Source organism: Malaya genurostris, chromosome 1, assembly GCF_030247185.1.
Source record: "Malaya genurostris strain Urasoe2022 chromosome 1, Malgen_1.1, whole genome shotgun sequence".
NCBI lineage: Eukaryota > Metazoa > Arthropoda > Insecta > Diptera > Culicidae > Malaya > Malaya genurostris.
In genome coordinates, this window is record NC_080570.1 from 71,893,924 (window position 1) to 71,910,663 (window position 16,740).

General features: G+C 38.9%; 1 protein-coding gene across 1 annotated transcript in view; it reads right to left on the reverse strand.

The window, feature by feature from the left end:
- Nucleotides 1–363: 363 nt before the first annotated feature.
- LOC131440427 (lysosomal acid phosphatase) overlaps nt 364–16,740 on the reverse strand; it is a 30,036-nt gene continuing 13,659 nt past the window's right edge. Inside the window, exons 3-4 of the mRNA XM_058611698.1 lie at nt 8,743–8,880; nt 364–8,688 (exon numbers count right to left, since the gene is read on the reverse strand). Of these exons, the coding sequence (XP_058467681.1) occupies nt 8,140–8,688; nt 8,743–8,880 (687 nt within the window). The 3' untranslated portion in view covers nt 364–8,139. The remainder of the gene's footprint in view (nt 8,689–8,742; nt 8,881–16,740) is intronic.

Here is a 16,740-nt window from a genome sequence, read left to right on the forward strand (position 1 = left end):
TAAGCATAAATGTGTTTACTTCGCCTGATATGTGAGAAAGAACTGTGGATCTCACTCGTAATGGGGAATAATTTTGAATATGGAACCCGTTGATTTCTGATCCACCTTTTCCGACAATGGCAGTCAGTACCAACAATTAATTAAGGAAGAGGAATTTTACCTCAGGTAGCAGTAGAAGGTGTTTTGGCTAGTTATTTAGGCAGGGTGTCACTAGTGATTCCCATAGAATTACAATTCATTTTACAAATGGAAACGCATCATTTGTTTCGATATAACTATGACGAAATCTAGTACTCCTACGTACCCTTTTGAGGGAACCATCAAACAAAAATTGGTTTGTATATGTAATATCAATAAAAAAAGTAAAATAAAAAATGTTTTTTTTATTTGAACGATTTACCTACATTCAAAGACATATTAACAAGATATCCAGCTCTCACATTTTCCGAACAAATCTTTGGCAACATCCTTTTTTGCGACCATGGCACCCTCAGGCGAGTCCGCATCGAATCACGTACATAGAAGTAGGGGAGAGAAATGTCAAATTCGTACGCGCCAAAATAGCAGCACTGCGCACCAATACAATTGACATGACATGTTGAATGAGACGCCGTGCGATGGCGTTGTTGAACTGAAGATTGAGATCGCTCCAAGCTGACAGGGTCTTACATTGCAAGATAAATACATAATTCTCGGTGGATTTTTCATTAGGGCGTATAAGCAAGTGACAGTTTATCTTTAATCAATCTCTCTTTCGATTATTGTGATGTGATTTAAAAGATTTTCCTTGATATCACTATTCTGTTTGAAAGTCGAAAATTTCGGGTATCATTTCATGCAAAGAGTTGAGTGATAAACGTGGAAACCGCTTGGTAATTAATAGAAAAAAAAGTAAACAAAGAGCCCCAAAGAAAAATCAACCGAGAATTGTGTTTTTATGCGAATATGGCTTCGGTTAGGGATGTCGGAAATTTCGAATTACTCGATTATTCATTCGATTATTACTATGGGATTTTTTAAATTAATCGATTAGCTCAATAATCGAATATTCACCCCTATTCTGTACGTCGATCGATTCAAATATTCCGATCGAATGTGCAGTTTCCATTCTGCATTCCGTTCGAGTTGGGAATGAACTCGAATATCATTCGTTCGAGTTGCTGAATTTTCGAACATTACTCGATCGACTTGCGGACGTATTACTTCTGTTCGGTTTAGAATCGTTCTAATTTGTTTATACAAGTGTGACGGCTTCGTTTACTAAGAAATGAATAATATAAATAATATAGAACGTGTAATTGTTAACAGCTTTGATGGTTAGTGTTCGAAATTTCAAGTGTTCCCGAACGAGAGTCGATCGAATCATACAAGTCGAACGGAATAAAGAATGCAAAATTCGAACTCGAACGGAAGTGTAGATTCGTTCGTATCACAAATCCGTCGGATTTCAGAATCGTGGTGATTAGTTTTAAGCTAATCGATTAAATATTACTCGATTATCAAGGTAATTAATCGATTACTCGATTAATCGATCGATATTACGACATCACTAGCTTCGGTTAGTATGCTACGATCGATTTAGTTTTGCATTAGTAATTTGTCAAAATTGTTTTCGATTCTTTGGTCCTCCTTCGTGAGACTAATAAGTCTTCTTGTTACGTTTTGATGGTGAGAATTTGCGATGCATGAACGTTAGGACTTTTTCGTCGGGAGCCTAATGAAAGGTCGAAATACGAAAGGCCGACGATGTTCTTATATACCACATACAGTCAAAATTTTCAAAAGTCGAAGCATAACTAGCCGAAATGTATATGATGAACATAATATGAAACCTCAATAAGCCCAATCATAAAATAAAAATTCACATTTCAGAATTAAAAGAATATTTGGAATGCTTCGAAGTAACATATGTTTTAGGGCGCAATGAAAACAAATGGCCGATCTTTCATCCAATGCTGTGGTCAAATTACAGGCAATTGTTGAAAATTTACTTCTAACAACCGATCAGCTTGACACCATCACCGGACGGAACTGGTTGAAGGCAAAGACATCATATTAACAAGATATCCAGCTCTTACATTTCCCGAACAAATCATTGGCAACATACTTTTCTGCGAGTATGTCGCCCTCAGGCAAGTCCGTATCGAATCTCGTACATAGAAGTAAGGGAGAGAAATGTCAATTCGTTAGAAGTAAGGGAGAGAAATGTCAAATTCGTGCGCGCCAAAATAGCAGCACTGCGCATCCATAAAATTGACATGACAGGTTGAATGTGATTCCGCGCGATGGCGTTGCTGAACTGAAGATTGATTTCGCTCCAAGCTGACAGGGTCTGTTGAAGGTCAATACCTTTAAATGGCAACGATAGTGAAAGAACTTCAAAAATCGAAGGGATGATCTTTCGGGTTATGCAGCGCTGCCAGTTCAACATCATTGATGCTAGTTTAACGGAAGACTGTGATGTGCACCACGAAAACTTCGTTAGTGTCTCGAAGTCTGGATACTTTTTTGTGAGAAAACCACTCGCTGCCTGCATTTCGCAATCGTTCAGAAATCATGGAGTTTGCCTATAATCAATTGGTTCCTAGTGGGGTTATTCCCAGTATTCCCAAGGAAACATCAGAAATATTCCCTACTTTTTGGAAAAAATCTAGAAGGGTTTATCGAATGGATTTAGGTACAGGTGCTAGTGTTCTTAAAACATTAGTCACTTAAAGCTTTCGTTTACTTAGGGCATATTCAGGAGTGTTCTAGTTCTAGATGCATAATGTATGTATGTCGCCCTCAGGCAAGTCCGTATCGAATCTCGTACATAGAAGTAAGGGAGAGAAATGTCAATTCGTTAGAAGTAAGGGAGAGAAATGTCAAATTCGTGCGCGCCAAAATAGCAGCACTGCGCATCCATAAAATTGACATGACAGGTTGAATGTGATTCCGCGCGATGGCGTTGCTGAACTGAAGATTGATTTCGCTCCAAGCTGACAGGGTCTGTTGAAGGTCAATACCTTTAAATGGCAACGATAGTAAAAGAACTTCAAAAATCGAAGGGATGATCTTTCGGGTTATGCAGCGCTGCCAGTTCAACATCATTGATGCTAGTTTAACGGAAGACTGTGATGTGCACCACGAAAACTTCGTTAGTGTCTCGAAGTCTGGATACTTTTTTGTGAGAAAACCACTCGCTGCCTGCATTTCGCAATCGTTCAGGAATCATGGAGTTTGCCTATAATCAATTGGTTCCTAGTGGGGTTATTCCCAGTATTCCCAAGGAAACATCAGAAATATTCCCTACTTTTTGGAAAAAATCTAGAAGGGTTTATCGAATGGATTTAGGTACAGGTGCTAGTGTTCTTAAAACATTAGTCACTTAAAGCTTTCGTTTACTTAGGGCATATTCAGGAGTGTTCTAGTTCTAGATGCATAATTTATGTCAGTTTTAAAATTTAAATCTAGAAATTATAACAAAATAAACTGGCAGCCCCAGCAGCGTTTTATCTGTGTTTCAAATATAGAAAAAATAGAACGGCAATGTATACCAGTTTTGACAGTAGAACTGGTCGAATAAATAAAACTAAAACGGATTGCTGGGGATACGTTTGTTTCAGTTTCATTTACATTATAGACCACCCATATGAATCTTGCAGCTGCTGAATTTGTTCTTATGGGCAGAAAATAATTTTGTATCACTTGTCCACTTGCTGTCAACACAAATCGTTCGAGGGTAATTTCTAGTGGACTCGACGGATTGTGCAGTGTTTTGGAAGGCGCTCATGATTCCGGTCAGCCGGGCCATTTGACACTTTTTAATTTTTTCGTGGAATAAAACAATAGCCACAACGGGTTGGAATTTTCTTCATTCGTTTTTGTGAATTTGTGTTGTTTTTTGAAATCCGAAAATCCAGAATTTTAACCAAAGGAAATCGAACAAAAAATATTACCGAACAATCCGTTAGATCCATTTGGTTTACAGTTTACGGTAGTTGTTTGACAGTTAAGCAAATACCGAACGATCGGTAATCAATTCAATTACCGAACGTTCAGTTGTTGAAAGTTCGGTAAAAAATTACCGAATTCTGCGAAATTTTCTAAGTGTGTACAAAGCATGGATTGTACATGTCATTTTGCTTAAACGAACCTCTTCCTAAAGAACCGAATCCTCATGCACTGCGATTTATTTAACAGAAGAGCAGCGAAGCGATGTAGATGTGCGATATATTTTGCCAGTGATGAAATTTTCACCCCTATTCTGTACGTCGATCGATTCGAAATATTCCGATCGAATGTGCAATTTCCATTCTGCATTCCGGTCGAGTTGGGTATGAACTCGAATATCATTCGTTCAATTTTCGTACATTACTCGATCGACTTGCAAACATATTACTTCTGTTCGGTTTAGAATCCTAATTTGTTTATACAAGTGTGACGGTTTCGTTTACTAAGGCTGTGAACCATTTCACGGTTAATTTTAACTTTTGGTTAAAATCTGACACTTGAGTGGTTATTTGGTGTCGAGTAGTTAAATTTGACTAAAACTGTGGCCCATTTCAAAATTTGACGGACGGAAAGTTATTTGGGTTTATTTTCCTCTGGAAATAATTTCAACTAAAGAATTAATATTAGAATTTTCATTGCAAGATTTTTTTCAGTGTTGGAAAATAACTATCGATCTGTCACAAATAACCATGCTCTCGAGCCTAAGACTGTGAACCATTTCGCGGTTAATTTTAACTTTTGGTTAAAATCTAACACTCGAGCAGTTAATTTGATGTTGTCAAAAATAACCCTGCTCGAGAGCATGGTTATTTTTGACAGATCGATGGTTATTTTCCGACACTGACAAAAATCTTGCAATGGAAATTTTAATATTAATTCTTTAGTTGAAATTATTGCCAGTGAAAAAAAAACCCAAATAACTTTTCGTCCGTCAAATTTTGAAATGGGCCTCAGTTTTAGTTAAATTAAACTACTCGACACAAAATAACCACTCAAGTTTCAGATTTCAACCAAAAGTTAAAATTAACCGCGAAATGGTTCACAGCCTAAAAAATGAATAATATAAATAATATAGAACGTGTACGTAGTGTTGACAGCTTTGATGGTTAGTGTTCGAAATTTCAAGTGTTACAGAACGAGAGTCGATCGTATCATACAAGTCGAACGGAATAAAGAATGCAAAATTCGAACTCGAACGAAAGTGTAGATTCGTTCGTATCACAAATCCGTCGGATTGCAGAATCGGGGTTATTATTTATTTCGTTCGACTTGTATGATTCGATCGACTCTCGTTCGGGAACACTTTAAATTTCGAACACTAACCATCAAAGCTGTCAACACTACGTACACGTTCTTTTTTTATATTATTCATTTCTTAGTAAACGAAAGCGTCACACTTGTATAAACAAATTAGAACGATTCTAAACCGAACAGAAGTAATACGTACGCAAATCGATCGAGTAATGTTTGAAAATTGAATAACTCGAACGAATTATATTTGAATTCATACCCAACTCGAACGGAATGCAGAATGGAAATGACACATTCGATCGGAATATTTCGAATCGAACGACGTACAGAATAGGGGTGATTTAGTTGGAAGTCAACTAATAATAAAAATAGTTTCTGATAAAAACAAACATACATGAGGTTAATACAACTATGAATGTCGGTTAAGAATAGACTTCAACCTCAAAATTTAGGTAAATGTAAGTTTAGTACAAGTGTTATGCCATAGTAAAGCACGTTACCCATTTTTGCCGATCAACTCAAAGTTTGAGTAGATATCGTCCTAATTTTGGGTAGCTTATAGAAGAAGAAATGATTTTCAGTGAAGAAAGAACTCAAAAACATGGCTACATGCCTTTTTTGTCCGCCATGGCGCATTTTCTGGTTAACTGCCAGAAGGCCGCTCTTAAGGATGTAGAATTTTTGTGCAGGTTAGCTTAAATAATTAACTTTCATGGGAAATTTACCAAAAGCAATCATCTGTCTCAGCTTTTTTTTCATCATCCGAAAATTTTTCCATGTTTAACTGGAAACGTAAGGCTAATTTAGAAAAAGAATCAGTCATCATGGTTAAGGAAATAAAGCCAAATTGGTAAACGTAAATTTATGATAAATTCTAATATACACTAAACAATAATCAAAACAAGCCATAAATAAAATGTAAAATCTAACATTAACAAACACTTTGGCAAAATAACGAAATATGTACTAATATAAGTATTAAGATGAAGACACTTAGTTAACGTGTGCGCAAAGAGAATACTTTTGGAAAGAAGGGCTGTTGAGCTGCACTAAAGTGTTTAAGGTTAGCACTCCTTTTGAATCTACTACATCTCTTTCTCGTCCGGCAAACATAAGACTATTCACACAAAAAAAAGGCGGGTGGGTAATGTCAGAGACATAACTGGATGTCGTGAATACGAAAACAAATGACATGATCCTTAACACTTCCGAATATCAATTAGTTGATCAATTGTATGAATTATGCAAGCATTCTCCTTTTCCACATTTTTCGCAAAAACAAAGAAGGCTTCACTTGATCTCGATTACTGTGAATTTCACACAGCGAAAAGTGCAAGAATTTAACCAAACTGTTCTAGATTTGCACTAAACTGAGGATATTTTCTTTCGATTTGCGAACAACACATCCTAATAGTTCTTCAGAAAACTTTTAGAGCCATTAGAACGGCTGATTTTTTATAATGCTCTCCAACGTTGCTTTTTCATCCATCGAAATGCCTGGCAGCTGTGACGTAATCGCTCTTGTCGGAAGCGAAACTAGCTTTGCAAACGGCACAAAATACATCTGCTCGCATTGGCGATAGAATCCAAACTGATTAGATTTTTGTTAGGAGCTTTCTTTTACGTGATTTCGTTTGTAGTTTTTTCACTAATGGGCGGTCCTAACGGCTATAAAAATAGTCGCATACAGAATATTAATGTCGATTATTTTATTTCGCATTTGCATAATTTATTGAAAGAAACTATCAATATGCTGTAGGGATTCGATTCTAGCATTCAGAAGGACCAAATTGAGGAACTCACTACGATATTCACCACTTTTCGGAACATTTTTCTTGAACGATTTGTTGTACAGCTATTTTCTTCTCTTCCTCAGAACGCGTTCTGATTGGCTGGTGTTGACATGGGTCAAATGAGATAGGTTTTTCAATAGTGTACTATTGAAATACTTTAATGCTTTTGCTATACACGTTTAAGTTAAAAATTTCGATTCTATTGGTAGTTAGATTATATAAATCCTTCCACAGATCACTGATCTATGAGCTTTAAAAATACGAGAAAGGCAAACGCGCCATCATATGAATTATCCTCTTTGATACTCGTTTATACCAAACATTTCAGAAAAGTTTAATTTTGAACTATTTGAGATTATGTCACACAACTGAAAATTTTATCATTAAATTGTGATCATATTTCCGATGGCATGTAGCAAAAATTATGTTGATTCGTTAGATACAACAAGAGATATTCACGATTAAAAACTTATCACTCTCTCAGAGGGTAAATTTTGAAAAGGCACCCCATAGTAAAGTAAGTCGTATTCACGACAAAAGATTCGTAAGTAATTCGTAGCTTCCTAGCTTACGTTTCAAGCTGACTGGGATAGCGAGAGCTCCCTTCAAACGTTCCCTACATTTTGTGAACTTAGAATAGCTTATGGAAATATATACTGAATTAAATGTTACATCTACTCAATATTTGGTAGTGATTATTAACTAGTTGAGTTTCTTTCCTCAATTTTAGAATGCTTGGGATTTACCCAATTTTAAGTTATTGAACTGAACTTGTTGAACGTTCTCAAGTATGGAGACGTTTGCTGAAAGGAATCGAATCGAAAGTCCAAATCTAATCTAGTCGTTGAAAATTGGATGTCTTTTATCCGACTTTGTAGCTATTTTGTTAATTAACAAATCTAAATTTTGGAGAATATAAAATTATTGTTATAGTAGGACTATCGAGTATCATCGCAAGATATTAAACGTATTCAAATTCCGAGACCAAATAATGGCTACAGTAAAAGAGGCTGACGCAATAATTCAGTAAAAGACAATTTTCAACAGAACGAACACACAATTGTGTCCATTTTCACGCACACTCGAGCAAGTTGTTCTGGTCCTAAACAAGTTGGCACAATTCATCGTAACTTGTGATATGAATTGGTTCCATCAGTTGGTTGAATTTGGTCAATGAACACGGATCTCCACAGTTAGGAATATGTAATTCCTTGGGATACTTATCTTCGCTGTTGAAATAGTACACCACTTTCACCTCAAAGTCATCATCAAACGTTATACTGTGATGCAGTTCGAAGACGATCGTCGCTGCGAACTCTGGTTTTCCGGTGGTTTGATCGATCACATTCAGCGCACGCATCAGGTTAACCAGTGTAACATCATGTCCCGAGTATACGAAGATCGATCGTTCGGGCATGAGAATACCGGCACGTTTTTTCAACATGTTATCCAATAGTTCACTCACGATGGCGCCTCCCTTAATTTTTTTCATCAAAGGAGTTTCAGTGAACAGGGCTAAGCTTCGTTCCGCCAGAGGGAGCATTTTTTCGGGGAATATTGTTTCACTCCAGTCGGGAAGTTCGAGACCGGCATTTTTCTCTATCTCCAGCGTATTGTACAGAAGTTCCACATCGAGAATTGTACTAATATTCTTGAAAAGGAAAAGTATTGACGGAGAGTTGGATGAGAGTAATTTAGTTCTTACCTGTCCAGTTGATCGGCTTAGCGTTTTATATAAAGCTTCACTCCTTTCGTTCAAATCACGTATATCTTTGGGAGGATAAGACATCAAACGCTGCAGAGACTGTTCGTACCGAGGGCAAGGTTTCCTCTGCGCCAGGATCTAGGATGAATAATATTTATTAACACGTCGGTCAAGAAGTCCCGGGTCTGATAGACAGAAAAGCGAAGTCTTGGAATTACATTCCTTTTGTGGAATTTGGCCTTGCTGTTTCATTGTTTGGCCTTCAAACCAGAAAAACTTTCTGACCCTATGTACGAGGTTGGGAATCAAACTCAGGTGGGCTGCTTGAAAGGCATCGACTTACCTAACACGCGTAATCAGTGCCCCGTTTGACCGGACTTCGCAGCCGATTCATAGCGTATAGAATCATTGCATGGCTATTACTACAATCCTACTGACACTAAGAATCTTTTCAGGTCGGGGCTCGAACATACGATAACTGGCTTGCAATAGAAGCGACCTATGCATTAAACCGGGTTATTGGCAGGCTTATTAGGAATCTCTTTTGCGTTCAATTGAGACATATTACAGATGTCAAAATATAATGACATTTGGTTCGTTGGTGTGTTAGTTAAAACTACTATTCCAGTGAAATAGAAGCCTTTGCTTCAAGAAGCCAAAGGTGATAAATACGGTATGTTGTCGAAAAGCTCTATATTCTTTTGAGAAACTTTGATCATTTCAAACTAAAATCATGCTTCCCATTTGTTTGAGCATATATTATCGAAGCAAAAAATTGAATTTTATTGTATTCGCGTCTTTAATAAATTGGTTGCACTTAACATATCAATTCGGCAGAATCAGCGGGTGCAGTGTCGACTGTATCACATGAGTGTTAGTGTCCCATGTTGTAATGGAAAATAAAGAATCACACCACCGAAGCTATCAGCTGGTAGCAGTACCTTTGCCATCAATTTGTTTTTAGCATCATTTTCCCGATATATAAGAGAGAAGGATTGAAAGGAAATGGTAACGGTTGGACTAGGAGGATGGGAAAAATTGACGACACAAAAACACATAAAAGCAGAAGTAAATTCTGCACCCCTAAGGGATGCTGAACAATCTGCTGGGGATCACATTTAGTGGAAGCAGAAGTAAATTCTGATCCTCTACAGTCTGCTGTTAATAAAACCTCCAACCCCCGAGAGGATTTAGAGATCTTACAAAAGCGACACCATTCTGCACACCCGGAAGAATGCAGAACGATTCGCAGTATGTACGAGCAGAAGTAAATTCGGTACCCCCTAAAGGATGCCAAACAATCCGATAAACCCTATTTAAGGTGAATACAGAAAGGATTCATTCACTCCAGGAAGAACGATGAACCCTTCTGACTATAGCTCGTTACCACATTGGGTGAGAAACGAGAGAATATCCTTTAATTGTAGCTCCGCATACACAGACTCAACAATGTATGGAGAACCAAAAACTCGGATACGTAGTTGCGTCAATGCGGGACAGTTACATATCAGATGATATGAAGTACCGTAATCACATTCACACAAATCACACGAATAATACTCAGCACGTTGAATAGTAGCCATGTGATAATTGAGTTTGCAATGTCCAGTCAGAGCTCTGACCAGTAAACGTTTTGACATTTTCAGATTTAAATCTGGTAGAAATGCTTTTGTCTGAGCGCAAGTTTGCAAGCTGTGCCAGTAGCTGGCATGTTTGGATGCAGCCCAAGAACGAATTTTGTGCTTTATCCAACTAGTTGAGAGTGGTAAAGCTGGTTCAGGACCAACGAATTCATTCGTTGCACCAGCTCTAGCCAACTCATCAGCCCATTCATTTCCAGTAATACCAGAATGGCCGGGTACCCATAAGAAGTAAACAGCATTTGAAATGCTGAGGTCTTCAATTTGAGTTTGACATGCGATCACTAGATTCGACCGTGAGTCATTCGAACTGAGTGCTTTTAAGGCTGCCTGACTGTCGGAACAAAAATAAATTCGTTTACCACAGATCCTCTGCTGAAGTACCGATTGTACTCCACACATAATTGCGTAGATTTCTGCTTGGAACACAGTACAGTATCTACCAAGCGAATGAGACTGCTCCAGCCTCATTTCACGACAGTAGACACCAGCACCAGCACGACCATTCAACAGAGAACCGTCCGTATAACAAACTATGTGTTCATCAAGTTGTCGTTCCAGACAACCAGACAACCATTCCTCACGAAAAGGATAGCTCACATTAAATGTTTTGAAAGGAAAACTGCATGTGAGAGTTTGTTACTGTGGCAGACGGCCAGAGTAAAGTTTACCCCTAGTCCCTGGTCAAGCCACGGGGACCGTCTGGGGTGGACTCTCACGGTCTCTTTTCTTGCACCAGCTCGATCTGGAGAAACTCGAAGGCTCTCAAGGTCGGCTCCGAGTCTACTTAGAAATCAAGAGTTCGGATATATTTAGTTTAAACACTCACTTATCTTGTTTTTTAACATATATTCTACTCACTAAGGTGTGTGGGTGTGTGTGTGGGTGATGATGTATCCTGGTTGTGCTCGTGGTCGGCCGACCTTCTGCTCTGCTGCTCTGCTACTATGCTTTCCGGGATCTCGAATGCGATGTTACGTTATTGTCCAGATTGACGTAGCCTCCTTCTCGAGCGCGTACGTCCTCAAAGATGGTAGACGGACAGCTTCAGTGGACCGCTTTAGCAGGGTGTTCAGATTTGGGGATATCGGGCTTGGGAATAATCTGTAACCCGTCGTAGCTTCCCCAGTGAACGCATACGACCTCGAAGGTTGAAGTGAACCGCGGTAGTGCGTACCAAGCCGATAATTTAATAGTATTATAATGGGTCCTAGCGTGGTGGTAGAGAAGCTTGAGGTTAGGACTCGACTAGAAAGCAAGTTTTTCGTACTAATTTACCTGACTTTCGTCTATCAATTCACTAGAACTGAGGTTTTCACTTTCAGGTGATTCCAAACTGTCTTGCTTTTTATACTTATTTGAACTTTTATATAAGACTTATTTGAACTTTTATGTTGAAGACACCAGGTCGGTTGACTAACGACCATTCACGTTGGCTATCTGTTCAATAAGACCGACTGGACCCTTCAATTCTAGCCTATCAAGCTCTCTACCGGATCATCTCCACTGAACTGGTTTTTTTCAGGTGCATAGTGCAGCAATTTTCGTGTAGTGTATTTGTAGTGTTTTAGTTTTTAGCTCTAGATTTTAGTACAATATTTACAATTGCTTATTTATACATATTTGAATGTTTGACAATGTAAACTTTATGTTCTGTTATTCTATCTCTGATAATTATTAGTAACTTATATTTTACAATAGAATGAATATATTTTAATATAAATTTACAATATATAAATAGAACCAAAACGCATGCCCATCCTAACACGAATATAAAACAAATTCATGATGAACTCTAGTATCCCTAGTTCTCCAGCAGTGCTCCTATAGGGGCATGATAGGGTGTACAACTCGAAACGGTAACACTACCTCACACTCCCCCTAAATAAATTAATTACGAAACGTAATTAATTTATTGAAAAACTTGGTTGTAGTAATCGTGGGCTCAGGGTTTAATTTTTTCTTTTTTTTTTTTTTGCAAATCCCGACTGTTAAAAGAAGTAATACTCCAGCATTCAGCCACTCAAATAATTTGATTGTTTCAATAAGAGCCAAATTGCATTTACTGACGCCTCATACTCTCAAATCATTTAATCGACCTTGATTACCTTACCATAATCTCCATTGATTAATGGGGAGATAAGTTACTGATCACTCTCTTTATAATGTGATGCGAATTATCTCTGATGACGAGTTTTAAACAACTATTGCCGATCCCAGCTAATGGTCTATCTAGTGAGAGAAAACGGTGCAATACTGATCGGTGGGAAAGGCGGGGTTCGATCTATTAGGGGTATTCAAATTTGATTATCGTGTCGCTTCCTGATAGCATAACGAAGATAAACCGGTTTAAGAAAAACTTCAAGGCAGCATATAGAACTTCATTGGTCGGTTCTGTTGATATCTTTCGGTATTATTCGATATGTGCTAAATATGCTCTCAGATAGCAAGTTACAATAAAAGGGTGGTATTGAAATTAGATCACCTAACGTGACCGGCAGTTGTTTTTGTCACCAAACTCGCTAGCTCTCTCTATGCTACAGTTTATATATATGGAAATGATTATACAACAATAGACCATAGTTAAAGAATTCTCATGCAGAGTTTAACTATTTTAATCCAGAGGAATTCTCACGAGTCGACATTTCCCGGCTTGAGATCTACCGAAGAGAAAATGCCTAAGTTCTTACCGCTTTCATCGACCAGTTCATAGGAACTAGTGCCTCTTCTGGCAATGACCGTGCATGGGATGTATGCTGGTCCCAACTTAGCATTATATGATCCGGCTGCGGATGACTGTGCGAAATTTCGTTTGAAAACCTTCTGTCCTACCCGATAGATTGGAGCAGCTTTACGGAATCTGAGATTGTAGTTCCTGCTACTCTTATTATATGCTTTCCCAAGGTTTTTCGAAACAATATTAAAAATCGTATTATCAATTTGCGATTTCTTCTCGGCTCTCTCTTTTTCGGAGAGGTCCATGTTATCAACATCCAATTTGTGCTCTTCTCCCCTGGCAACGCTTTCGTGACCATGAAGAATATAAAACGGTGTAAAACCAGTTGAAGAGTGTCTAGTGTTGTTGATTGTGTACTCAACTTCGGAAATTCGGCTATCCCACAGGCGCTGATCGGATTTTACGTACGTTCTAATACAGGCATTGATGCTCCGGTTCAATCGCTCTACCGGATTAGCCTGAGAGTGGTGCCGTGCGTTGGTCCAGTGTCGGATTTCATATTTTTGTAGAAAAGATTGAAAATCTTTGCTCACAAAACAACTCGCATTGTCACTTATGAGAATTTCCGGAACCGAGTAACGGCGGAACCACTGTTCCTCAAGTATTTTGATCACTTGTCCCGTTGAAATTTTTTTGACAGGTATCAAAATTGTCCATTTGGAAAAAATGTCGAGAAGAACCAATAGATGCATATTTCCAGATTTACTTCTTGGCAACGACTGAATAAAATCAATGGCCAGAATCTGGAATGGTTTCGTGGTTAGCCTAGGTTGACCCATTGCGGGATGCTGAGAGACATTGGAGGGCTTAAACTCTTTGCAGGCCTGACATTTTTGCACATATTTCTTAATGACCGTCACCATGTTCGGCCAGAAATAGCGCTGTCTCACTCTATCAATCAGTTTCTCAGAACCAATGTGGAAAGCTTGATCATGTTCCTTATGAAGTATTCCATATCGAAGACTTTCGGGAACACACAGCTTCCACTCGTACCGGTAATCCAAAACATCCGTTTTTGCCGGTACGAACTTGTATAATTTTCCGTTTTCTATTTTATGGTCCAAATAGATATCTGGTGATTCTTTGACCTTTTGAAATAACTCGATATACCAGCTATCAGTCGAATTACCAACGTCTATTGCTTCGACCGCTCGAGACAAAGCATCAGGTATGATGTTATCTTTACCGCGACGATGCTTGATTTCAAGGTCATAACCTTGGAGCTCAATGCTCCATCTGCTCAGCCGAGATGACGTTCGCCACTTCCCCTTCATTATATGGGTGAGAGCTGATGCATCAGTCTCCACGGTAAAATGGGTTCCCTCAACATATGGGCGAAACTTTTCTATCGACGAAAGCACTGCTAACCCTTCCAATTCCATAGGCAATGATTTTCTCTCCATCTGCATGCTGTTGTGTTAGCACTGCCGCAATAGCGCTATCACTTGCATCTGTTTGAATCTTAAACGGCAAAGTGAAATCGGGATTACTGAGTATCGGAGCAGCAATTAAATTCTCTTTGATCTTGAGGAAAGCTGCTTCGGCCTCATCACTCCACACGATAGACTTGGGTTTTTTTCGGAGTAAATTAGTGAGTGGCGCACTCGTCTCACTGAAGGATGGGATAAAGCGTCTATAATAATTTGCCATCCCTAAGAATCGGCGCAAAGCACGAATCGAGGAAGGTCGCTCATAATTTATTATGGGTGATATTCTCTCGGGGTTGGGCCGAAGTCCTTCGGGTGAGAGAATGTACCCTAGATAAGGGAGTTCAGTGACGCAAAATTTGGATTTATCTATATTGATCGATAGATTGGCTGTTTTTAAGCGCTTGGCTACCTCTCGCAGACTACGAAGATGTGCCTCGAATGTGTCGCTCACCACGACGATGTCATCGAGATAAACGAACACATACGGCTCCAGTTCACCGTATCCCAGTACCTCATCCATCAGACGAGCTAAGCTCGCCGGACTGTTTACTAGTCCGAAAGGTAATCTGGTGAACTGAAACAATCCTCTCCCCAGCACCGAGAAGGCCGTATACCTGCGCGATTCGGGTTGGAGTGGTATCTGCAGAAAAGCTTTGGTTAGGTCAATCGTGCTCAGATATTTACTTGCTCCCAACCTGCTAAGTATACGGTCCTGGTGGGGAAGGGGATAGGCATCTCTTCGTGTTCGATCGTTGAGACGGCGCGCGTCTAAACACAGACGTACCTCACCGGTCGGTTTTAGAACCGGGACAGTACTTAAGGACCAATCACTGTTACTTTTTTCAATAACATTTTGGGATAGAAGTTTGTCAACTTCTAAATTTATTTTTTTCTGAATCTCGGGTGATGTGGGGTATGGATTGATCCGAATTGGCGGTGAATCTTTATATTCCTCCTTAAAATCGATTTTATGTGAAATCAAAGGAGTGACATCTAACTTTTCTCCCTCTATAGCAATTTTGAATGAAGATTTTACGTCTTCCAATGCAGCGATTTGCTCTGTCGTGAGCTCATCGCTATGCTCATTTATAATTTCGTCTTGATATACTATTTTAGAGTCAGTGTCGATGATCGGTTTTATATGAAAAGCTTCCCAGAAGTCCCCATAGCCTAAAATAAGCCTACGGCGAAGTTCTGGTGCTACTAAAACTGGAATAATTCGAGTGATGTTGTTGAAAGTAATGGGGAGGTCTACATAGCCTTTGACGGGGACCTGTTTACCGTCAGCCGTTTTTACGGTCATTTACGAAGGCCAAAGCTTTAATTTCGTCTCTCTTAAAAATTTCTCTGATCCTGTACCCAGAACTGATCTCTGAGCTCCACTATCTAGGAGCCCGATTAATTCGATACCCATTATAGACACTCTCGCAAAAGGCCTATTATCTCCCTTTACTTCAACTAAGCATTCTCCTATTTCAGTATTGGTGAAATAATCATTTTCTACTACGGGTTTGAAACCGTGTAACTTTAATTTTAGTTCAGTCTGGTTGGAAGGAGTTAAATGTGTCAGTTCAGTTTCCTTCCTTAAACTGAACTCGTGGCATTTTTTTGACAAAATGGACACGCGCTAGTGAAAACATCCGCGAAGCCACAGAGACGACAAAACTTTTGCCTTTCGACTGGACATTCGACGTAATGGTGTCCCATTTTACGACAGTTGTAGCAGGTTCCAATAGGTGGGCGTACATACTGTTGAACCAAAGTAAGTAGGGTACCTTTACATGAGCCTTCCATAGGCTCCTCTTTTCCGTTTTCCTGCTGACTGTCTATTTTAGCGGACATTTTTTTTCTATCCTGCATCTCCTGTTCTATCTTTCTGTGCTCTGCTGCGCCTTTCTCTAAATCTTTCTTGGTATTGGTAAAATTTCGTGTATTCTTCGTTGAAGTGCTCGACATATTTTTTTGTTTTGATCGACCATCAGTTTCCAATTCGTTAACGTGATTGTGACGCAACTGATTAGAGCTATCAATCGATCTTTGATAAAGATTTACATTATTCTCGTCTACAATCCTACCATATTTTCTGAGCTTACTAAGAGATCTGATATTTGCTCCCGTTAGAGCGTTTTTATAATCATGACGCATGTTTCGCCAGATTATATTGAATTTTCGTCTATCTGAAATCGCTTTA